At 38.0% G+C, this 26490-nt stretch overlaps 1 protein-coding gene across 1 annotated transcript; it reads left to right on the forward strand.

Annotated features, from left to right (window-relative positions):
- Window positions 1–351: 351 nt before the first annotated feature.
- Window positions 352–20162, forward strand: LOC137619664 (leucine-rich repeat-containing protein 57-like). The gene is made up of 6 exons (XM_068349902.1): window positions 352–595; window positions 3403–3535; window positions 4791–4914; window positions 14556–14700; window positions 14843–15028; window positions 18207–20162. Exons 1-6 carry the CDS (start codon window positions 503–505, stop codon window positions 18246–18248), a joined length of 723 nt encoding a protein of 240 aa, XP_068206003.1. The 5' UTR covers window positions 352–502; the 3' UTR covers window positions 18249–20162.
- The last annotated feature ends 6328 nt before the right edge of the window (window positions 20163–26490 follow it).

The following is a 26490-nucleotide window of genomic DNA, read 5'->3' on the forward strand; positions in this document are numbered from 1 at the left end:
CGTTCTGTAAGGGTAGATACACCACTGTAGGCATATTTTAGCAGAAAAACCCGTATAAACCATTTTCTGTTCTTAGAGGCAAAACTAAGTGTGAAGTTTTTATTTTTAAATGGAATAACTGTATTATAAAAAAGATAAAGAAATTATCGAATAAAATTGTGAAGTTTTGTTTTTAAAATGGAACAACTGTATTATAAAAAAGACAAAGAAATTATTAAATAAAGCTAGTATAATAATGTTATACAATTCTTTATAATGACGGGGAAATATTCTATTTAATTATTTTATTAAAAAAAATATGATATAAAATTAAAATTTGATGTAATTAAGAACCCTCACCCATACCAATTGAATCGAAGATCCTGTCGATAAGTATCAGCTGATGCAGTTTGTTTATAAGTTGGAGCAACATTCCTGTCAGCCACTCCTGTCAATATCTGTCAATAAGAGATCGCTAGTTGACATTCTTCTCTCATAATTCCTCCTTTAACAACTTGCAAAGATGGGACAGACATCATCAACTGGTGTTAAGGCTCACATGGAAACGGCAACGAAGACTGGAGCCCTTGTGTTATCAAATAGGAAGCTCACTGAGGTAAGGAGATCCTACAATTTGCTGTTTTATTATAGTTTCGGTCAGTGTAACATTTCCAAAAATAAGTACTGTGTATCCTAAAGTAAAATTCCCTTTCTCGGTATTATTGTAGTGTATACAACTCACCAAAGTTTTACTGTATTTCAGATTATCATTTCGAACAGAAATTTAGTTTTACTGTAGTAAATAACGTGATTTGACCGAATTTGACCTTCATTTCAACCGCAAACAAACAGAACAACCAGTTTGACTAACTTCAAGTAGCCGAACTGGTTGCTGTTGTTTCGGTTGAAACGGAGGTGAAAACCAGTTGAATCACGTTATTTACTAAAGGAAAACATATATTTTCTGTTAAAATGTTTAAATATAATGGCTCTTGTTCCGCCGTGAGCTCGCTTCGCTCGTCAGAAAACAAAATACATAAAACTCGTATGTACTGGCAAGCGGTAATGTTGAGCTGCGCACGGTAACATTAGCAATGTTCCGCTAACATTAGTAACTCTGAATATAATGATTCTTGTTCCGCCACTGGCTCGCTTCGCTAACTTTAGCAATGTTATGTTAACATATATATTTCTGAAACTACATTTGCGACAGGAACGAGTGTCATTTTCGAAGAGAGCGGAGCTTTTTCTATAAAAGAAAAAGTATTTTTTTCCCTAGGTTACATTACTCTGTAATAAAGTACAATAATACCCCTTTTTCTTTGAAAATTACATTTATTATTTTGGCTATTAAATAGTTACTGAGATATACCATAACATAGCTGATGCCCTGACCAGAACTATAATTTTACCCAATTTGTCTTCGATAGGGTATTCCAAGCGAGTACAAGGAGTGGCTAGTACACTTTTGTATCATTGGATGATCCTATTTGCAAATAAAACAAATAATGCAAAATTTACAACATATGTTATTGGCGAGAGGATAGACCTGTCTGCGGTAGGGTAGGATAGTGGGCACAACCTGTGCAGTAGGTTAGGTTAGGTTATTAAGTTTTAGTTACTTTTATTTTCTTTAAGTGTTGTTTTTGTAGTCTAATCACATACGGAAACCCTATGCTCTACAGAACCTATAAGATCTGTTTGTTGTATAATTTTTAAGGTATTGATAGTATCAAAGCGTATTCTACGTTTTGTCAAATCCATGTTATCGAAGCACTTGGAAAACAAGAAGGTATTAAGTGTTTTCCTAAAAGCCTTAATATCTTCATTCTTTGAAATATTTTACTGCAAACTCAATCACATGTTTATGACAAAGCTAATTGCAGCGAGTTTTGGTACGCAACCACCCATTTAATTTTTGGGCCTAAAATTAAATTTTTGTGGATACTTGAGTATTGTAGTTTAGGATGGGAAAACTTTCCTAATAACATTTTTTTTTTTTTTTTATAGAAAGACCCGTTTTCTTTGAGAATGACCTTTATTTTCATTGCAAATAAATAGTTAATAAGATATACTCTAATATATCCAATGGTAAGAGGGGCCACCCAGTTGGAACCAGAGGTTTTTGGTGGGGAAAATTTACTGGTGAATTGATAATGATAAACTAACCTTTTCTTCTCTGGGACACATAATAAATCCACGAAAAGTTATACAAAACATTGGCATTCTTTGCTCCTGAGTTATTTCTAATATTTTTGTTTACATCCTATGGTTCACGTGTGTCCGTATGTTTGGTAAGCCATTATTTGTAATTTACTTTTAGGGACCTCATTGTAGTCAGCATTGTACATATAAAGGAAATAAAATAGGGCATTATTTGTGATTTACTTTAAGGGTTTGTGACCTGGGAAAGGGGGCCCAAGGGCTTGCCCCCCCCAGCTAGGTCTATGATCTTTAAAGGGGGATCCTGGGGTCTTGCCCTGGCTAAAACTGTGACATGGGAAGGTGGGCCCCGGGGCCTTGGCCCCGGCTAGGTCTGCGACCTTGGAAGTGGGGTTCTGGGGTCCTGACCCCCTGGCTAGGTCCGTGACCTGGGAACTACTAGATTAGGTTAGGCGGGGAGTGTTAGATTTTGTGGCTTTTTGAACGAATTTCAAAGTTTATATTCTCGTTCAGGAAAAACTTTCTGTATGGAACAAACTGTTTTTCCTACATTTAATAGTGTTTTTATAATGAATTTTATTTTTATTTCTGTCGTAAATAATCACGTTTTTTCTGGCCTCTGCCTTTGTCTGTTCGGAATGGGGGGGGGGTAACGTGAGAACGGCTTATTTGCGGCAGAAATAAAGGTCAAATTTGTTGAAAACACACTGTTTAAAGTAGGAAGAGTTTTTTTTTTTTATTAAAATGTTGACCCGGGTTAAGCTACAATTTTACCCATTTCTGTTGATATTTGTTCTTACATGTTGTGGATAGGTTCAGTGTAGCAAGTCTGAGTGAAACTTGATGATGAGCAACCACTACTCTGGTATGCATGCATAGCTACAATGTCATTGAATGTTTAATGAACAAAAGCAACATTTAAGAAAGTTAAGCAAAAAGGAAGTGATTAAAGGAATGGCACTTGCACATGAGAGGATCAAGGTATACAGTAGCTTAAGAAATAGGTAAATTTAGTTAGTGTAGGCTATAATGATCTGGGGTCATTGATACTTAGATTTGATTCCTTACGGGAATACCAGACCTATGAAAAAGCTGATAAGTTGAGGGTCTACTACAATATTCAGTGCTTAATTAATTCAGTCTTAATTAGTGGTAGGCACAAATACAATAGAAAGGGTTGTTTTTATGGTGTATCATTTATTTTGATGTCTTTATCAACACCTTTGCACTATGTTTAACATTGTAAATTTGTTCTTTCAGGTGCCTGATTTGTCCGCAGTCATAAAGGTTTTACGAACCTTAGATTTGTCTACTAACAAGCTTCCAGCATTGCCACCATCTGTATGTGAGCTGTCAAACCTAAAGCATCTTAATGTGAATGGAAATAAAATAAGTAAGTTCAATATTGATTTATATTTTATATATTGTATCAATGATGCATTTATTTAAGATATGTAGTTATTGTTTTAAGAATAGAATAATTGTTTTATTTACAAACAAATCATTTATGCCATGAGTACTTGGGAATCCTAGAATAGAAATCGGAAGAAACTATTGAAAAATATTGTGAAATAAAAAACTAAACTAATAAAGAACTGAGAAGGCTATACTTCTATCCCTGTAGTGCGGTACTCGATAACACTTGCTACCTTCCAAAGGAAGAATGTTAGTTTTGCATGAATTCTGAAAGGATAAATGCTAATACACAAGTAAGCATTTATCTTTAGCAAATGAAAAAGGCTTACATTGGAAGCACAGATAATTACTGCTCTATAAGGAAGAACAAGGAAAAGAAACACTCCACAAAGTGCTTGATTGCTTTTATTTGAGTGCACTGAAATGGAGGAAAATATTTAGAATTACTGATTATTGATAGAATTTGTTTTAAGTAAGTTTGGTTATTGAGGGATATAAGAAGAAAAGAAAATTTTTGTGCAAAATTAATTTGAAAAGTGGGGAAAGGGAAAATTTAAACTAAACTCATTTATAATTGTCGAAGAAGAGACTTGCTGTTAGCAAGGAAGACATGCAAGAAATGATTCTTCCTTATATAGAACTGGAGGGCCAAGGGCACAAAAGTGTGCTTCTGCCAACCTGCCAGCTTTAGATCTTATAACTATCACTTAGGAATGAATTGATTAGTACTCACAAAAAGCTTATAAATAAGGTAGTGATATAAAGGAGTGATTTGTGTAATTACAACAGTACTGTGTCATATATTAAACATTTCAATACAATATATACAGAATATAGTTATCTAATTCAGTCTTCACATTGAATTTATACAGAATAAAGTTATGTAAAATAATGCATAGTTCATGCTTATAGAAATATACATACCATACCACCTGGCTTATGATATACAGAATAAATCATCTTTTGACATATCAAAAATCTTTTATATACTCTACTAAATGTTTTCTGTGTAAGTGGACAGTAAGATTATTAGTAATCCTCTGTAGAAAGAGGCTTAGCAAATAGGTGTTTATATTCACAAATATCGATAAGTGACAGGTGACCTAAGGATGTTAAAAGTAAACAAGTTGTCCACTGAATTATGACTGGCCTTAAGTAATTAATTTGCCTTTTATTTGTTATTAAAGTTTTATATTGTGAAATACTATGCTATACTGCAATGTTCTTTACAGACTACTTACCAGATGATCTTGGAAAATTGACAAGACTGGAGTCATTGTCTCTGGGGTCCAACCTTATAACATCCCTACCAGAATCTCTTTCCGGCCTCAAACACCTTAAATCAGTAACGATCAGGTGATACAAATGATTTTACCATTTATCAAGTCCTGAGCTTTGGAGGTTTAGTCCATCCCTTCTGTTTCAGTGTCTCATAAATTTATTTTTTTCAATATTAAACTTAGCCGGTGATCATATAAGCTGTCAGCTCTGCTGCCCGACAGAAAAACCTAAGGACAAAATACGCCAGCGATCGCTATACAGGTGGGGGTGTACATCAACAGCGCCATCTGTCGAGCAGGTACTCAAGTACTCCATGTAAACACAGAACCAATTTTCTCTCTGTCGTGCCACCGGCAAGACCTACTAAATACGCTGTTGCTTACTGGATTGGTTTTCACAGATTTTGGTGAAGTACACATTTCTAGTTATTAGCTTTCGCTTTGCAGAGGTTATCTTCAATACTTCCTTGCATTCTTTGATTGAATTTTGAATTATTTGTTGACGACTTGGATAGATTTTGAATTCCCCTTTGACTTATTCAAGATGGCTGACCCTTCTCAAGTCCCTAAATACAGAAAGTGTAGTGCTAGGGACTGTTCAAGGCGTCTTCCGAAGGCCTCTATCGATCCGCACACCATTTGTTCCAATTGTCGGGGTAAAACCTGTCAATTGGAAGATCGATGTGAGGAATGCGTTGGGCTTTCGGAATTCGATTTTCTCGAATTCCTGAAATATTCACGTAGGCTAGAGAGAGATAGAGTCAGGAGAAGTTCATCTCGCTCCGTTGATTTTTCCTCTCCCCATGCCCCACAACCTATTCCTTCCCCTGTAGTGGTTGCTCCTGATCCCCCTTCTAGCACTCAACAACCTTCGATGGCAGATATGATGCGTGCCATCCAGGCTCTGGGTGAGAGAGTCGAGTCATTGGCGAGTGACCGTAACCAACTCATGGCAGACGTCAAGGAGTTGAAGGATAAGAGTGCAGTGGGTAGTGACAAAGTGAGTGGTAGTGTAGTGGAAAGTGTTAGTGTTGCGCTTGAGGGTGCGTCTGTTCGTGCCTGTCGTCCTCCCAGTCCGGGACCTCTTGCAAGCTCCCAAGCCCAGGGGAGAAGCAATGTCGTACGACCAAAGGGTTCGACAGGCTTTAATCAGCGGACAGACGTTCCCTCCGTAGTTTCGGACGTATCTTGCCAAGATCGCCCCACCCACAAGAAGACGAGAGAGCCCATTTATTCCTCGTCTGCGGAAGATGTTTCTCGGAAGAAACAATGGACCAAGGTCTCACGACCTCTCAAACGCAAGGTCCCTTCCGCGCAAGTCCAACGGCCCAGTTGTAGCCACTGGGTCAGTTCGGACTCGCTGCAGTCTTCCGATGACTGCACACCTCCTAAGAGAGGCAAAGCGGTACCGCAACAGGCAGTAACACCGTCTGTTGCCGCACCTGCTACTGTAGACCCTAAGTGGGCTTTGCTGCAGACCATGCAGACACAGTTAACATCTTTAATGCAGGACTTTCGTGCGGAGAAGGTTGACGCTGCACCCGTTAGCCTACAACCAACCACGGTTGTGCGTCCAGTTGACGCTGAGGCTACCTTCTCCCGCACTCCAGCTGTGAGAGTCCCGCCACCCATGCGCAGTGTACCCTGCCAGCCGCATGTTGACGTTCAGCGACGCACGGAACCCTCCGTTGACGTTCGCGAGTTACAACAACAACCTAAGTTGTTTTGTTTTGACGCGGTGCGTCAACCTCCGCAACCCACTGTGGTTACCACTACTCACCCACAGCAGACTAGACAGTCAGGAGTAGACGCTTTGCGCCCCCGCGCAGCTATGGTTGTTGCCAGCTCACAGACTGGCCAACAGTTCCATGACGTTGCGTCCAGTGCAGTCACGCATGCACCCGTGCTGCCGGACTCAGCTGACCAGCCAATTCCTACTCCTTTGCCGCTTCCTCCTCAGCATTCAGACGATGGACTCTCTGATGATGACGACGCTGCACACCTTGACGACCCGCACACGGACATCGACGAAACCAAGACCACGCCTCCCTCCTTGGACTTTAGGAAAGTTCTTGCACTGTTCAAGGATATGTATCCTGATCAGTTTGTTTCTGCAGCCCCACGCTCTCCTCCTTCTGAGTTCGCTTTAGGCACGCAGTCATCCGCGCCTGCCTTTACGAAGCTCGTCCTCGCCCGCTCGTCCAAGAGAGCTTTAAGAGTGTTGGGAGATTGGATGCAGTCCAAAAAGCACCTTGGGAAGACAGCATTCTTGTTTCCCCCTGCGAAACTCGCTTCCAGATCGAGCGTCTGGTATGCCACGGGAGAAGTTCTCGGCTTGGGAGTTCCTGCCTCTGCCCAGGGCGACTTCTCAAGTCTAGTAGACTCTCCCCGCAGGCTGGCCATGAGACGCTCCAAGATTTGTTGGACTCCTTCAGATTTAGACCATCTGATGAAAGGAGTGTTCAGAGCCTTCGAAGTGTTTAACTTTTTGGATTGGTGTTTGGGAGCGTTGAGCAGGAAGACCTCCCCTTCTGACAAGGAAACTTCCATGCTCATTATGTCCTGCATGGACAAGGCCATACGGGACGGTTCCAGTGAGCTTGCGGCTTCGTTCGTTTCCGGGGTCCTCAAGAAACGGGAAAACCTTTGCTCCTTCTTGTCAGCTGGAGTAACGCAATGTCAGAAATCGGAGCTTATGTTTGCTCCTCTCTCGAAGTGCCTTTTCCCAGAGGAGTTGATCAAGGAAATTGCTGCCTCCTTGATTCAAAAAGACACGCATGACCTGGTTGCGTCATCTGCCCGCAAAGCCACCCCTTTGCCTACCGTGTCTAGACCCAGGATGGATACTCCAGCGTCAAGATTTATTCCGCCCTTTCGTGGCAGAGCCTCCAGCAGAGGAGGTACTCGTGCCGAAGGGAAACGTGGGAGTAAGAAGAAAGGTACCAAGTCCTTTAGAGGCAGAGTCTGACTGCCACCTTCTTCAGACAGCAGTGGGAGCCAGACTCAAGAACTACTGGCAGTCCTGGGAGAACAGGGGCGCAGATGCACAATCTGTGAAGTTGCTCAGAGAAGGGTACAAGATCCCATTCTTGCGCAAGCCCCCTCTAGCAACGACTCCCATCGACCTCTCTCCCAGGTACAGAGAGGAGGACAAGAGACTAGCTTTGAAGCAAGAGGTGTCTCTCTTACTAGCAAAGGGAGCGGTAGTCAAAGTCCGGGACCATCAATCCCCGGGCTTCTACAACCGTCTCTTCTTAGTGGTAAAGAAGACAGGAGGGTGGAGACCGGTTCTAGACGTCAGTGCTCTGAATGTCTTTGTCACAAAGCAGACGTTCACCATGGAGACGACAAAGTCTGTTCTAGCAGCGGTCAGAAAGGAAGACTGGATGATCTCTTTAGACCTCAAGGACGCTTACTTTCACGTCCCCATCCACCCAGATTCCCAACCTTTTCTAAGGTTCGTTTACGGGAAGGTTGTCTACCAATTTCAAGCCCTGTGCTTTGGCCTAAGCACGGCGCCTCTTGTCTTTACGAAACTGATGAGGAATATTGCCAAATTCCTGCATTTAGCAGACGTCAGAGCCTCCCTCTATTTGGACGACTGGCTTCTAAGAGCTTCGTCCAGTCGTCGCTGTCTGGAGAATCTAAAGTGGACTCTAGATCTGACCAAGGAATTGGGTCTCCTGGTCAATATGGAAAAGTCCCAACTGGTCCCATCCCAAACTATAGTGTACCTAGGGATGGAGATTCACAGTCAAGCTTTTCGGGCTTTTCCGTCGGCCCCCAGAATAAGTCAAGCCCAAGGATGCATCCAGAACATGCTAAAGAAGGACCGATGTTCAGTCAGACAGTGGATGAGTCTGATAGGGACGCTTTCATCACTGGACCAGTTCATTGCGTTAGGGAGACTGCACCTCCGTCCCCTTCAATTTCACCTAGGTGTTCACTGGAGAAAGGACAAGACGCTAGAAGCGGTCTCGATCCCCATTTCCGAGAAGATGAAGTCATCACTGACTTGGTGGAAGGACAACATCAACCTCAGAGAGGGTCTGCCCCTGGCTGTTCAGACCCCCAACCACGTTCTCTTCTCGGACGCATCGGACACGGGCTGGGGTGCGACATTGGACGGTCGGGAATGCTCGGGCACTTGGAACTCGGAGCAAAGAACGTTACATATCAACTGCAAGGAGCTACTGGCAGTTCATCTGGCCTTGAAAAGCTTCAAGTCCCTCCTTCTAGGCAAGGTGGTGGAGGTGAACTCCGACAACACCACGGCCTTGGCGTACATCTCCAAGCAAGGAGGGACCCATTCTATGACGTTGTACGAGATCGCAAGGGACCTCCTCACCTGGTCAAGAGATCTAAACCTGTCTCTAGTAACGAGGTTCATTCAAGGCAACATGAATGTCATGGCGGACCGCCTCAATCGGAAGGGTCAAATCATCCCAACAGAATGGACCCTTCACAAGAATGTGTGCAAGAGACTATGGGCCACATGGGGCCAACCTACCATAGATCTCTTTGCAACCTCGATGACCAAGAGGCTCCCAAATTATTGCTCGCCAATCCCGGACCCAGCAGCAGTTCATATAGATGCTTTTCTACTGGATTGGTCCCATCTAGACCTTTATGCATTCCCCCCGTTCAAGATTGTCAACAAGGTACTGCAGAAGTTCGCCTCTCACGAAGGGACAAGGTTGACGTTGGTTGCTCCCCTCTGGCCCGCGAGAGAATGGTTCACCGAGGTACTGCAATGGCTGGTGGACGTTCCCAGAACTCTTCATCTAAGAGTGGACCTTCTACGTCAGCCACACGTAAAGAAGGTACACCCAAGCCTCCACGCTCTTCGTCTGACTGCCTTCAGACTATCGAAAGACTCTCGAGAGCTAGAGGATTTTCGAAGGAGGCAGCCAGGGCGATTGCTAGAGCAAGGAGGACATCCACTCTTAGAGTCTACCAGTCGAAGTGGGAAGTCTTCCGAAGCTGGTGCAAGTCGGTATCAGTATCCTCAACCAGTACCTCTGTAACTCAAATAGCTGACTTCCTTTTATACCTGAGGAAGGTAAGATCTCTTTCAGCTCCCACGATCAAGGGTTACAGAAGCATGTTGGCAGCAGTCTTCCGTCACAGAGGCTTAGATCTTTCCAACAACAAAGATCTACAGGACCTCCTTAAGTCTTTTGAGACCTCGAAGGAGCGTCGTTTGGCCACACCAGGTTGGAATTTAGACGTGGTACTAAGATTCCTTATGTCAGAAAGGTTTGAGCCACTACAATCAGCCTCCTTTAAAGATCTCACTTTAAAGACTCTTTTCCTCGTCTGCTTAGCAACAGCTAAAAGAGTCAGCGAAATACACGCCTTCAGCAGGAACATCGGATTTTCATCTGAAACGGCTACATGTTCTTTACAGCTTGGTTTTCTAGCCAAAAACGAACTACCTTCTCGTCCTTGGCCGAAATCGTTCGATATTCCAAGCCTTTCTAATTTGGTTGGAAATGAACTAGAAAGAGTCTTATGCCCTGTTAGAGCTCTTAAGTTCTATTTAAGACGAACTAAACCTTTACGAGGACAGTCAGAAGCTTTATGGTGTGCTATTAAGAAACCTTCTTTACCTATGTCAAAGAATGCAGTTTCCTATTATATCAGACTGTTGATACGAGAAGCTCATTCCCATCTGAATGAGGAAGACCATGCTTTGCTGAAGGTAAGGACACATGAAGTTAGAGCTGTCGCAACTTCAGTGGCCTTCAAACAAAACAGATCTCTGCAGAGTATAATGGACGCAACCTATTGGAGAAGCAAGTCAGTGTTCGCGTCTTTTTATCTTAAAGATGTCTAGTCTCTTTACGAGAACTGCTACACCCTGGGACCATTCGTAGCAGCGAGTGCAGTAGTGGGTGAGGGCTCAACCACTACATTCCCCTAATTCCATAACCTTTTTTAATCTTTCTCTTGAAATGTTTTTTATTGTTGTTTTTGGGTTGTCCGGAAGGCTAAGAAGCCTTTCGCATCCTGGTTGATTTGGCGGGTGGTCAAATTCTTTTCTTGAGAAGCGCCTAGATTAGAGGTTTTGATGAGGTCCTTTAGTATGGGTTGCAACCCTTGATACTTCAGCTCCTAGGAGTCGCTCAGCATCCTATGAGGATCGCGAGGCTCAGTAAGGAAGACGTACTTAAAAAGGCAGAGTAATTGTTCAAGTCGACTTCCTTACCAGGTACTTATTTATTTTATGTTTGTTATTTTGAATAACTGCTAAAATGAAATACAAAATACTTAGCTCATAATAATGTAAACATGTAATGCTGGTCTCTACCCACCCCCCTGGGTGTGAATCAGCTTATATGATCACCGGCTAAGTTTAATATTGAAAAATGTTATTTTTATTAATAAAATAAATTTTTGAATATACTTACCCGGTGATCATATATTAAAGGACCCTCCCTTCCTCCCCAATAGAGACCCAGTGGACCGAGGAGAAAATTGGTTCTGTGTTTACATGGAGTACTTGAGTACCTGCTCGACAGATGGCGCTGTTGATGTACACCCCCACCTGTATAGCGATCGCTGGCGTATTTTGTCCTTAGGTTTTTCTGTCGGGCAGCAGAGCTGACAGCTTATATGATCACCGGGTAAGTATATTCAAAAATTTATTTTATTAATAAAGATAACATTTTACTGTAAATTTATTGTAGCGTGCCAGATAAGTGACAAAGAATCTTTGATCTTGAAGTTTATCATTCCATGTGTTCTGTAATAGCTTGAGGACTGATCTATGAATCATTTATCCATTGTAAAATCCATTGCTCTACTAGAGCTTATCACTAAGGTAAAAAGAGAATGTTTTTCTAGGTCCTTGTATACCAGATAATGGACAGTTTTTTCATTTTACTTTCACACTTCTTGAATAACTGTTTCATAACAAACATTCTTGTCTAAACTCTCACTGGCTTTTCCTTGTTTAAACTTAGATTGTTTTTTTTTTTTATTCTTTCATTATCTCTCTCTTTCCCAACCAAAATCCTACTGTACACTATCCTAAGCATACTATACTTAATATGTTATATCCTTGCTAGTTTTATAGTTTCCTCTATTATTTTGCCCCTTATACAGTACACAATAAAGCAACTACTAATGTCTACCATTCTTTTGAAACCCTTTTCCTATCAAGGTATTTCTTTTGCATCTTGGTCAGTCACCCAATTACATTACTGTATTTCTATTGTACCAGAGGTTCTCACTTGAAATTCCATCAACTTCTAGTAACTTTTTGTTTTTCATGTTCTCTAAACTGTACCATGCACCGATTCATCCTTATCATAGAACTTTTACATTTATTCTTTCCTCTTCCTAGACCATATGAAACCATTGCCACAGATTTTTCTCATACCACAATCAATATTACCCTTAAAATTCATGAACTGTTGCATTTATAGCCCTTCCTTTATCCTCAAAGACTTCTCTACACTGCAAGTGTTACCTCTCTTCTAGCTCTACGCCTTTCATCTACCTCAGATGCAATACTCTTTCATTATTGTTAAGTGTCAAAAAGCACAACTGTTCTTACGCGACATTACAAACCCTCGTTCTTTAATTAGGGAGATTACTTCAGCCCAAGCTGGAATCAATCGTTAAAATTGGATAACAAACAGTTATCCAACTGGTGAGGGTGCGGCTTGAAGCGCCCCGCCCTCTCTCCAGCCGGAGAGCTTTCACTTTTACTTCGGCCACTGTCATGTATAGATGTACAGACAGTTTCTGTCAAACTTATTAATTTTATTCATCTCAGGGAATGAATGTTGGTCTGTTAAATTTGGAATGGAAGCAAGTAGCTGTTGCCGGAGGAGGGCTGGAATCAGCAGCTGATTGGTCTAACCAGCTATAGATATACACTGCCTTTGTGCTTGGGAGCATAACTGTTTAGGGCATTCCCATGTGCTTAGTTTAGGTCATGGCCTCCTGTGTAGTGACACGGGCCCTCGCCTTGAGGGAAGGAAGTGAGCTAGTCATTTCTGGGAGTTTGACTGTGTAATGCCCTAAAAAACTCTCGCGGCATCCTTTGCTGCTTCTGCTCTCCTACTGCTGTCCCCATTGTATCAATTCCAGGGGAGTACACTGCAGGGGTTCGGAGTCATCTGATCTACATCAGCGAGTTTTCAGGTTCTGCATGGGTTACCACTAATGTTTGCCACTTTGTGTAAGGTGGAGGCTTCAGAGGCTGAATTCCTCGCCCTTGGTTGTTAGCAGTCTGTGGACAGTATGATGACCTAAGGAAATTGGGGCTTGGTTGGCCAAGCTAAGAGCTACTCCTGTCCCTGGGGTTCCCCGATTCCTGTTTCGATTCTTTGATCTCCACCACTTTCTCTGTGGTAGTTGCCCTCCCTTAGTGTCGGTTGAAATGTTATGTGCTGGTGAGTTTCACTTCAGAGCTCCATTCTTCAAGTTTAAAGAAGTATGTCTCCATATCCTCCTTTAACAAGCGAGTGGGTGCTGGATCTTATAACAACCCACTATTCTTTGCTTGTTATTTGTTTCCAACTGATGTCTCCCTCAGGGAAAGGGGTTTCTAGTTTTGATCGGATACTTCTGCTAGAGTTATTGGGTCCTTTGACTTGCCAGACAGCACTGCATTGGATCCCTCTCTTAGCTTAAAGCTAATTTTTCCTTTGCCTACATGTACACAGAATAGTCTGGCCTATTCTTTACACATTCTCTTTTCTCATACACCTGACAACAATAAGATAACAGAAAAGCTCTTCTTCACAGAGTTGTTCAGTGGTTACTTTCCACTTGGTAAGGGTAGTGGAGTCTTTAGCTATGGTAGGCAGCTCTTCAAAGAGGACATTCCAAAATCAAACCATTGTTCTCTAGCTGGGCTATTTGCTCTGTTAAAGCCCTTGGGCTTATAGCATTCTACTTTTCTAAGTTGGGTTCTGGATTAGGTCGTAGTAATATTAATGCATTTACAACTCAGGTGTTTTCGGTCTTTCATCCATTGAAAGGCGGATATGGGGTGGCAATGGTCCTCATTTAGCTTCTCAATAGATCAAATGTTGATCACTTTCAGGGAAGAAATTAAACCTTCCAATTTGGGTTACAGGGGACTTCCAAGCCACCAAGCAGTGAGTCTCTTTAATTATAGCATGAGGATTTGTATGACACATAGGAAAAAATTATGAATTTCTAAAGTAATTCATATTTTTCCTTTTCATACAAACTTGAGTTCTTTAAGCCAACTTCCCTCTTCAATCACCCCTCTCATTCCTGGGCTGAAGATCAAAAGTGAAGGTTCTCTGACTGGAAAGGTGTGTGTCTCCTAGTCCCGCATCCACACCAGTTGGATAACCATTTGTTATCCAATTTTAATGACAGATCCAGCTTGTGGTAAAGTAATTTCCCTTAATAAAGGACTCAAAGTTTGTATGGCTGGAAAAAATATGAATTACTTTTAGAATTTTTAATCTATCTTTCCTTAGATAAACCAACTATCAGACATTTTTTCTCTTCTGCATTACTTCTAGCACATTTTAAAACCACAGAATTTACATTTTTTCTCTTATCTGGTGTTTTTCAATATCATTACTGTGTATGGTAAGATTTTGTGGGACAGCATTATAATTTATCTGTGTTTTTTATAAATATGATACTTTATTACCATTGTAAAATATTTATTAGGTAAGGTGTATAATTGTTGCTAACACATGAAATCTCTCTTTTCAGTGATAATCAGTTGACAGAGTTTCCTTTGTGTTTGTGTGGACTTCCCCAACTTGATGCAGTAGACCTCAGTGGAAACCACATTACTTGTGTCCCAGATGGAATTGATAGTTTACAGGCAGTTGAAGTTAATCTGAATATGAATCAGGTAATTCATTTTCACATCCAGAATAGTGTTGTAAGTTGACAAAGTGAAAATGAGATATCCTGCAGTGGATTTTTTAGATATTTTTTCAGATCGAAACATTGTAGGTTTTTAGAATTTTTTTTTTAAAGGGATCATTTCACAGGTATCCGAGGTGTCACCCTCAATTGCATCTTGTCCACGCTTGAAAACCCTTCGTCTGGAAGAGAATTGTTTGTCGCTTGGAAGTATTCCCACTGAGTTGCTCACCGACTCTCAAGTATCACTTATGTGCCTTGAAGGAAATCTCTTCCAATTGAAAGAATTAGAAGAAGTTGATGGATATGCCAAGGTAAGTAAGATACAGTATATAGATATTCAGCAGTTTTCTTATGGATGGATATTATTTGTAATGTATCCATATAACAGAGTTATTTTCTGTCGTATTTATGCAGTTATGCCTAAAATGGAAGAAGAGTTTATTTAGAAGGCCAACTTATTTAATGATTTTATTTTAAACTCTGATTTTGTGGTTGATGGAAATTTAGCCAGTTCTCTTCACCTATGTAAGAGCAAGTACTGGAAAATAATCAACATTACTGAGATAGTTATTGTCATTTAGATTTGATCAAAAAGTGATTTCTCACGAAGAACTGCACTTTGCCTCCTGGGTAAGAATGGGGTTAGAGTCCCCTTCAATTAAACTCCATTGTGCTTCATACTATTGGTAAGTTGATGATTGTTGATTGCAGAGGGATAGTCAGAGGCGAGTGATGTAGTAACTCAACTTAGTATTATTATCTAAAATTGTTCCTATAGTCTATAATGGCAGGAACTGAGGTATTCATAGCATATCTTTAGAATTGAAAAACTTATTATATTGTGTAAAACTGTGATGGTAGCTAAAATTCTCTAGACTTACACCAAGTCTTGTCAATAATCTCTTGGAGGCAATAAACAGAATTTTAATAATAGATTTTTTTATTGCTCTACTCACCTGATTTTTATATTGCTGCTTCTCCAGAAGTTTGTTTTTATTGACAAGTTTACCTACTTGCAGTACCCTTGATAATATATTTTGAGCATTGGCTCCTACCTAAACTGCCCCTTAGGATTGTACTGAATACCTCAGACCCTCTCAAAATCCTGGGACCTTCAAGTATTTAACCTTTCACTTACATTATGAGGAAATGAAGGTTATAGGTGAGCAATCAAGGTCATAAACTCAAAATCCTGAGACCTTCAAGTATTTAACCTTTCTCTTACATTATGAGGAAATGAAGGTTTTATGTGAGCAATCAAGGACATAAACTCAAAATCCTGGGACCTTCAAGTATTTAACCTTTCACTTACATTATGAGGAAATGAAAATTATAGGTGAGCAATCAAGGTCATAAACTCAAAATCCTGAGACCTTCAAGTATGTAACCTTTCTCTTACATTATGAGGAAATGAAGGTTTTATGTGAGCAATCAAGGACATAAACTCAAAATCCTGGGACCTTCAAGTATTTAACCTTTCTCTTACATTATGAGGAAATGAAGGTTTTATGTGAGCAATCAAGGACATAAACTCAAAATCCTGGGACCTTCAAGCATTTAACCTTTCTCTTACATTATGAGGAAATGAAGGTTTTATGTGAGCAATCAAGGACATAAACTCAAAATCCTGGGACCTTCAAGCATTTAACCTTTCTCTTACATTATGAGGAAATGAAGGTTTTATGTGAGCAATCAAGGACATAAACTCAAAATCCTGGGACCTTCAAGTATTTAACCTTTCTCTTACATTATGAGGAAACGAAGGTTTTATGTGAGCAATCAAGGACATAAACTCAAAATCCTGGGACCTTCAAGTATGTAACCTTTCTCTTACATTATGAGGAAACGAAGGTTTTATGTGAGCAATCAAGGACATAAACTCAAAATCCTGGGACCTTCAAGTATGTAACCTTTCTCTTACATTATGAGGAAATGAAGGTTTTATGTGAGCAATCAAGGACATAAACTCAAAATCCTGGGACCTTCAAGCATTTAACCTTTCTCTTACATTATGAGGAAATGAAGGTTTTATGTGAGCAATCAAGGACATAAACTCAAAATCCTGGGACCTTCAAGTATGTAACCTTTCTCTTACATTATGAGGAAATGAAGGTTTTATGTGAGCAATCAAGGACATAAACTCAAAATCCTGGGACCTTCAAGCATTTAACCTTTCTCTTACATTATGAGGAAATGAAGGTTTTATGTGAGCAATCAAGGACATAAACTCAAAATCCTGGGACCTTCAAGTATGTAACCTTTCTCTTACATTATGAGGAAACGAAGGTTTTATGTGAGCAATCAAGGACATAAACTCAAAATCCTGGGACCTTCAAGTATGTAACCTTTCTCTTACATTATGAGGAAACGAAGGTTTTATGTGAGCAATCAAGGACATAAACTCAAAATCCTGGGACCTTCAAGTATTTAACCTTTCTCTTACATTATGAGGAAACGAAGGTTTTATGTGAGCAATCAAGGACATAAACTCAAAATCCTGGGACCTTCAAGTATGTAACCTTTCTCTTACATTATGGGGAAACGAAGGTTTTATGTGAGCAATCAAGGACATAAACTCAAAATCCTGGGACCTTCAAGTATGTAACCTTTCTCTTACATTATGAGGAAACGAAGGTTTTATGTGAGCAATCAAGGTCATAAACTCAAAATCCTGAGACCTTCAAGTATGTAACCTTTCTCTTACATTATGAGGAAATGAAGGTTTTATGTGAGCAATCAAGGACATAAACTCAAAATCCTGGGACCTTCAAGTATGTAACCTTTCTCTTACATTATGAGGAAATGAAGGTTTTATGTGAGCAATCAAGGACATAAACTCAAAATCCTGGGACCTTCAAGTATTTAACCTTTCTCTTACATTATGAGGAAACGAAGGTTTTATGTGAGCAATCAAGGACATAAACTCAAAATCCTGGGACCTTCAAGTATTTAACCTTTCACTTACATTATGAGGAAACGAAGGTTATAGGTGAACAATCAAGTACATAAGCACTATGTAAATGGTATTACCCAAATTTGGAAGGACAGGTACTTTATTCAAATTATAAATTATGGGTCTACCCTTAAGCACTAAAGTATATGTTCTGTAGTGAAAGAATGATCTATTAATAATGGAACATAAATTAATTCTTAAATTTTCATAATATATTAAATCTCTAAGAACTGAAGCCTTTTTCTGTAATTTACTCATATTTCAGAGAAATATAAATACTTCTGGATATTTTTTTAGATTTTTCAAACCCACATTTATGTTATATGGTACAGTACTGTACTGGCAGCTTTGTTATATTGAATACAGTAGTGAAAATTTCTCTAATTGTATCACTGTATTTTGATGATTGCTGTTTGTATGAACTTTTTATTTTGTTCTGAAATTGTGGATGAATCTTTACTTTTGATTATCAGTGATTAACTCAAATGTATTACGATTCAGTATTTTTGAGGTAAGAAATAATTTCTTTCTTTCAGTATATGGAGAGGTACACAGCAGTGAAGAAGAAGATGTTTTAACTTTGCAAATTTTGTGATGTTTTGCAAAATATAATTTGAAATTTCAACTACCATCAGCCAAAGGATTTGTAGCTATTGAAAGATTTAACACATTATTATTTTTATACTCGTGGTAAAAGTGAAAAAGTTTTTTTTGTGTTAGATGAAACTCGCTTAGTGTAAACTATACTGTACTTGACAGTTTTGATGTGTCACTGTGGTTTACCTTTCTTTATTTTGTAAATTTAAGCTTAATGTGTATTGATTCGCTTAATGTAGTGAGCATCACCAAAACTATTCACCAGGTAAACAATTGGAAATCTTGTCTAAGATAACAGATCTACAGTACTTGATATTCTTATACATTTTATTGTTATTTTTTAGTACTCAAAAAGACATACGAATTTAGATGTATTGATATATTTATACTGTCGTTGAAGTGGAAATTATATTCAGTTTGAGTTTTGTATTAAATGGCAGGTCATTTTTTCACTTAAATTTTTTATGCATTAATCCTGATATCAAGTTATTGGATAAATATCAGACTGCCTATAAAATATAAGTTTGAATATATGTCACCTATGGGTACTCACCCATGGGCACACACCTATGGGCACACACCTATAGGTATAGCATTGAAAACCCAAATTCTAAATATTTATTTTGCTTATGAAAGGCCTTATTGTAACTATCAGTGATTTTGCTAAAACAAAGCCCTGCTTTACTCAGCAAGTGTCTTTGTGTTTATGAATGACTTTTAAACATTTTGTTTAAAGTTGAAAGCACACAAAGTAAAAATGTCTCTAGAAAAAGATTATTTCTGCTAGCTATCAAAATGTTAAGAAATGAGTTGGCACTTGTTTAGTAGACTGTGTTGTAGCGTCAAAACACCATTGTTGTTGTAACTGCAAATAGTCAAGGGTTAAAAGAAATAGCCATTGTAGGATATAAACACTACGCAGCAATCTTTTTATTTCCATTAATCTGACATTTATAAGATTACTTTTCACTTTTTGTATTCCACGATTCCAGAAAGTTTCTTTGTTCAAACGAAATACTCAAGTGAAATTATCATTTTAACTCCTTAAAGATTTCTTTGTCCTTGAAGGGTAGACATTGGTAATTTTCCTTTGATAGCTATGTGACAGAGGGAATGTTCTCCTTAAAAGAATGCTGTTGGACCTGCTCTTTTCACAAACGAATATGTCTGAACATTGCATGTAAAAATCTTCAACATTGGATTAAGGTCAATATTTTTTTCTCAGATGTTTTTGAAAGGCCGTGTATCCAGTGTCTGCACTGCTTTTTCCTTTCATTTATTCCAATTTTTTTTTTCTCAATTCTTTAAAGTGGTGTGTATATTAGTATTAATATTCTTACCACTCTTTTAGGGTCTTTGCCTAATTATTCTTGAGTTTGTATTCATACTTCGTCTTTGTTGGTCATCTCACCAATAGCATCATGTTTACCTTCGCCCCTTCATTATTGATCTGTCTTCTTTTACTTTGATAAAAGGTCTTAAATTGTTGCAGTAATACTGTACAAACATTACAATTTATAAATCTCAGGTCTTTCTTTTTTAGTTTTTTTATCAAGCTTCATTTGTTCCCATTCAATAATTCTATGTATTTAATGTGGTAAGTGTGAGCTATTAGTTTGAGCACGTGATTTACAGTTAAACATTGGAAATTCTTAAGTGAAATATTAATCTGTGGAAGTTTGGTATTTCAGTGCTTACTATTGATTTTGTTTTTAAAGTAAGTTTGACAGTAATGAACATTTTGATATTTATGTATTTAGGATTGTTCCTATTCTAGGTACACAATCTCTTATCTAAAATTTATAAAAAAATGTCATTGATATCTGCACATACAATCTTAATGTTTTTAACTTTTTCTTAATATTTTACTTGCTAATAAAAAAGTAAACTTTTAACTACTTTATTATGAAAATGAAATGCGATTTCTATGGGGGCTCATTGAAAAAATTGTCTTCCTAATTTAGAATAAGTTTATTGATTGAAACTTACACTATATTATAATCATTTATATAAGCATTAAAAGGAACTCAGGTGTTGGCCTTCCCAGTATTATGTTGCAGGTGAGGGTTTATTGAATGTCACTAGATGCAAAGAGAATCTCAAATGGGTCAAATAAGAGGGCCATTTCAGAAGTAAAGCACAGTACAGCATCTGCAAAGAAAGGGCATGACACTAAGGAAATCTAAGGCCTTATGGTTAACACCATTAAAAAGAGGAGTTATGAATCCCCACAATTGAATGGTTGCCAATTTTCACATGATTTTGGATGGCGGATATTTAACTGTCTGACTGATAATGAAGACTACAGCCATCAATGCTAGCTCAGCTCCCACAGTTTTGACCAAGTTTTGAGGGTAAGTAAGCAGTCTGTGAGATCGGTAACACAAATTTTCACACCAGAACAGAAGCTAATTAGAGTAGAGGCATTGGGACACCTTTGAGTCAATTTCAGTGCTTTGAAAACTGATGTTAGGGATATCGATGACCCAGGATGAGATATAGTTCACTTCTTTGGAAGAAAGATTGAAGACAAGCTATGTAGACAGAATGGTTCGCCACTTCCCAAAAGAATTTAAGTGGCATTTGATAGCAATGTAATGATCTGTGTGTTTTGGCATTATGTTTCTTCAGAACAATGCCCCTGTCCAACAGTGCAGGGTAAAATAACTGAGGAGAGACCAACTTTTGCTTTGAATTATTGAATAATGTTGCTTGCTCCTTAACCTTGCAATTTTGACATGCATGATTATTATTTTGTAAGTAATAATGTAGCTAATAAATCTGGGGAATTTGGATCTCCAGAATACAACCTTCTTTTGAGAGCAGTGCTTGAACTTCAGTGTACCAGGTACAGTAATTAGAATTTGGGTGAAATTATATTGAAAAAATGCAGGAGCTGTCTTCCTTCTATGGTGCTTTATGGGTAAAGCCAAGAAGTTTTTGACTGATCAAGTTTTTACTTACTTGATGTGGAAATAGATTTTCAGTGGAGGAAAATGAATGTTTGCACACATTCTTCTGAACTTAAACTATCTGGTTTTATGGGAGTTCAACTATGTCTTTTCAATTTTCAGTTTCATTCAAAAACAAATCTTTTGGACAAGAAGTTTAGATGTGATTTATTAGTCGTATATGTATTTTATTTAAAGTCACTAAACAGTATTCATGTTTAATTATTGGTGTTTCAAGAGATGTCAAAAAATAAAATGACTTAGATGTTATTTTCTTATTTTTTAGGAAAATAATCTTACACTTTGCCAATCAGAGGGGGAATATGTTTAGAAAACACATGATTGTGTATCTCTTATATGTTGTTAATGTGTATCACACTTTTTCTATGTATTCATCTTGTTAATTTAATCTGAGATAAGCAGTGATTTCTCATACATAGTTATGCTGAGTTAGAAAAATTATTCATGCATCATAAGTCTATCAGTACACAGTACTACTGTATAGGGGTATCATGCTCTTTATTGGCATCAATATAATGTAAAAATACTTGAAGTAAATCTGTGAATAAAACATGGAACTCGGGTCTTAAAGTGGGTTGATTGATAGTTTTAAAAACAATATTAATTGAGTATCTAACGATTGTGTATGAAGCAAACCGTGTTATACTAGGACATCATTTTGCAATCCAAAAAATTCCTAAGTGAAATCTGCAAAGTTCCAATGATTATAGGTAAGGGATTGTGTATGGTACATGTATTGAAGAGGATTTATTTTAATTTTCAGACTACTTTGTACATATATTTATTGTGTAAATTTTTACCTTTGCTGTATATGTGTATTTTGATTATAATGCCCACAAAATACCCTTTATATTCCTGCCATAGCCTTAATCATGAACTAGGCTTGAAGTAATGCAATGTGCAATTCCATGTTATAAAGTCTTTAGAAAATATAGCAAGTAAATGGAGAGGTAATTTGTAATTTTGACATCAGTTAAAAGGCAAAATTGATTGTATCAGCTTTAAAATGTTCCTAATAGAAGATTTGTCTTGTCTTGCTTAAAAGAAATTGCGTTTTGAGAGTCAATTAAGTATAGTTCATAAACTTGTGATAATTTGATGTTTAAAAATTTGCCTTGCTACTTATGTTGCAGTGCCTCAACAAGGTAATATTAAGTTTGTATTATTTCCAATTGCATTTTAATGTATTATTGTTATTATTATTATTATTATTATTATTATTATTATTATTATTATTATTATTATTATTATTATTACTGTAATTTCTATTATTGTTTCTGTTTGTATTCATCTTTAGAATTTTTTTATTATAAAGTTTTTTGTTTGTCAAATAACACAAACCTTTGTCTTACTAGAGTCATTACTTTAGTACGTGGCCATATTAACCTAATGTCTTATACAAGAGAAAGTGACTTTCTTGGATTTCAGGAAAATTAGAAATACTGGTCAAGGGAATTGTCACCCTGCTTTTTTCTTTATAGGTGATCATAGCTCTATATTTCAATTGGTAATTATTTTTCTTGTAGTTTCCTTATTTCATTTCCTCACTTTGCTATTTTCCATGTTGGAGCCCTTGGGCTTATAGCATTCGGCTTTTCTAACTAGGGTTGTAGCTTAGCAAGTAATAATGATAATAATAATACATTTTGCAAGATCAGTGAGAGACCTTGCACTGTTAGTCAGTGGTTATTACTCTATAAAGTTGCACCAACTTTATGGCCTTCTACAATTACTCTGTTCCCACTTTTAACTTTTGATAGTGTTTTGTAGTGCAACTCCGAGGTTTTCTCCCCAGTTGTACCTGGTCACTGACTAGCTTCCCGTAAGTGAAATAATAGTGAAAGTTAAAGCAGGCCATAGCATAGCGAGTGACGGGCTATAAAACTGAGAGAACAGTGAATCAGTTGTGTTGAAAATGAACTACATGTCTGTCCAGAATTCCTGCTAAAGGAATGGCAAAAAATATGTGAGCTAAGGTCTTCTTTTAGACTATGATTCCATGAAAAAAATGATCATTAAAAGATTCTCTTTCATACCCTAATGAAACTTTCCATGGCTTTTTTTTTTCTTTTGCTGCCCCATCTAGTTAAGAAGAAGGGATGTTGGGTACATATATGATATCATCCAATGTCTTGACAACTGGACATCTGAGATTGTTGTTTGTTAGTACTGTATATGACTGGCTCACAGGTAATTCATATAGTTTGTCATTACAGTAGGTGAAGGTGGAAACCAAAAGCACTGCTGTGGACAATAACCTCATGAGTGGCTCATAAAAGGATTCATGAGACTAGAGTAATAACAAGATACTAAGTAATGTAGTCTCTGGTGATTAAATCTCTAATGAGGCCTTCAGATTATCTGTAGCCTTAATGTTGATGGTAGGTTTAAACTGTCAAGAGCTTCATGAGAGGTTATTTAGAATTGCTGTGTACTGTAGTTCAGGATGACATATGTGAAGCTTACCTGTATAGGGATTGTAGCAGAAATGAGGAAAGGAAATGATCGCCTTTTTTGGAGGAATACAATTTATCGGACAGAGTTCACACTATTAATTTCACTGAATTTTACCAAGTCCATACTTATCTAGCTCTGTTATTTGTCCTTGAACTCTTGACTTTAATTTAAAGTGATAAATTTACAGCTGATATTCTCCAAAGTTGTCTTTATAGACAGTACTAAAAAAAAGTGACCTGCAAGAAAAACTCCATATAATAAGGCCAGGTAATTTCACTGATGATAAATGACCATGTATATAAAATGAAATATCTTGAAGTGTGGCATAAAAATACTGTATAAGTTGGCTTTGTATAGCAAATCAAGGATAACATTTTGAAGTAGATGATTCCTTCATGTGGAAGGAATAACTGTGATGAGTGCATATCTAAGGAAGAAAGGGAAAAGGAAATAAGTGCCAAATATAGCCAAAAATAAAGCCTACTACTTTTTTTAGTTGTAAGATGAGTCCCTGTCTAGCATTCTGCTGGACGGGAGATCAAGCCCCGCTCAAGCTCGATAGATTTTTGTAGTGTCTACAACCTCACCATCCTTGTGTTTTAACTATGGGGGTTTTGGAGGATCCTATAGGTCTACCTGCTAAGTCATCAGCAACCATTGCCTGACCCTTCCTGATCCTAGCTTGGGTGTAGAGATGGCTTGGGTACTTATCATATGGATATACAGTATGGTCAGTCTCTGGGGCTTTGTCACTGTCCTTTGCCTCTGCCATTCATGAGTAGCCTTTAAACCTTTGAAGATTTTGAGCCCATAAACTGGATAGTAGAGATATACCCCCTTGAGGAATATTCCTTACTTGTTAAAATACAAAGTCTTTTTCTTTTCTTATGGAAAAAAGGTTAATTTGACATGCATTTCATTTTCTGGAGAAATTCCTCTAGTAAAACAATGGTTTGTGTCTCATGCATGAGCAGTTTCAGTGTTCCTGAATTTTCTCTTTGTACAGAATTGTTTTGAATGTTGGTTACAAAGCTTTTGCTTATCAAAGCTTTTGCTTATCATCATATAACCTTTTTTAACCAGTGTATTATATAAAATTTATTGAGAACCATATTGAATAAGAGAGAACAGTTCGTAGTGTAAGACTGGAGAATAGCAAAAGTACACATTCTTAAAGGCATGTGCCATTCTAGCTTTTGCCAAGAATATGAGTACAGTATTGTACTTTGGTGGTTGAATAGATGCGTAATATACTAAAGTTAATGGGCTCATTAGAATCATGGTTCAAACTGGATATCAGTTTTGGATGAATAAGGGATAGAGTTGTTATTCAGCTAAGAGTATAATGAGTATAATGGTGTTGTTTTGTAAGGATTAAAGAAAATTCAGCTTTGTAAATAAAGAAAATATTGGAAAAATTACTTGAATTAGCTTGTCTCTTATATGTCCTCAAGACAAAAAGGTGAAATGTTAAATTGACAGGTAAGGGGCTCCTTGCCATCGCTCCCACCTGTTGCTTAACTGCTTGTTGAACAATTCAACGGCCGTCCAGCTTTGTGCTGAAAACATACTCCCTACCTAGAGGACACAGGTTTGTATAGCTAGGAAAAATACAAATTACATTAAAAAATTTTAATATGTTTGTTCATAATGTGTACTATCTTTAGTTTTTTTATATATGGATATCTATGATAAATACTGATAATTAAACTACCTTTCTCACACAAACATGTTGGTATAAGGTATATTTTTCAATATTAATCTTACCCGATGATCATGTAGCTGTCAACTCTGTTGCCCGACAGAAATCTACGGTCGGGATACGCCAGCGATCGCTATACAGGTGGGGGTGTACACAACAGCGCCATCTGTGGTCAGGTACTCCAGTACAGTACTTCTTGTCAACACCACCTCAATTTTTCCTCTGTCGTGCCACCGGCTAGACCTACTTGGATACGCTGTTGATTCTGGAGTTATTGTTCACGATTTGGTGATGTATTTGCTCTAGAGTTTAGCCTTCGCTATTCAGGAAGCTTTATCATTAGCTTAGCAAGTTTTTGGAATTAATTTGATTTAATTTTGGTGACGAGGAGAGTATGAACTCTCTTTCACTTTTAAATGGCCGACCCTTCCCTTAGACGGAAGTGTTGGTGTCGAAGAGAGTATAGACTCTCTTTCTTTATTTTGCTTAACAAAGTTATAGATTTATTTTATATCTCTCCGCCTTTTACAGGCCTCTTCGATTAACTTCCTTTTATTATAAACTTATTAAAATTAATTTTTATGTTTGTTTATATGCGACCTTTCCTAATAGTAGGCGGTCTTTTCTTGGAACCGAAGTTAATTAACATTGAGCCCGTCATATCGTTTTTACCTGTTAAGATTTTATGCTATTTTATGTTTTTGAAAGAATTTCTTTGATAGTCTCGTACTGTTTTCAAAGTTGAACTAACGTTTTGTTTTGTCTCCGCAGTTGTTGACGTTCAGAACGTTCAACTTGCGCTCTATCGTTACGATAGAGAGAGAGTATTCACGGTTTCACGTTGCAGTAAGAGTAAACCGATTCTAGCGTTTTGTTCATTCTTTCTTAGCTTAAATGGTTTTAATTCTAATAAAGGAACTTTTTATTTGGGAAATCTTTCAGTTTTTTTCCTTTAACAATAATATGTTTTAACGATATATATAATTGGGCTCATCTCTCAGGTTCTAAGTCAAGAGAGAGAGAGAGAGAGATAGAGACGGAGGGAGAGAGAGGAGGATAAACGTTTCGTTCAAGCGGGTAACGTTGTTATCG

This window comes from Palaemon carinicauda, chromosome 26 (assembly GCF_036898095.1).
Source record: "Palaemon carinicauda isolate YSFRI2023 chromosome 26, ASM3689809v2, whole genome shotgun sequence".
Lineage (NCBI taxonomy): Eukaryota > Metazoa > Arthropoda > Malacostraca > Decapoda > Palaemonidae > Palaemon > Palaemon carinicauda.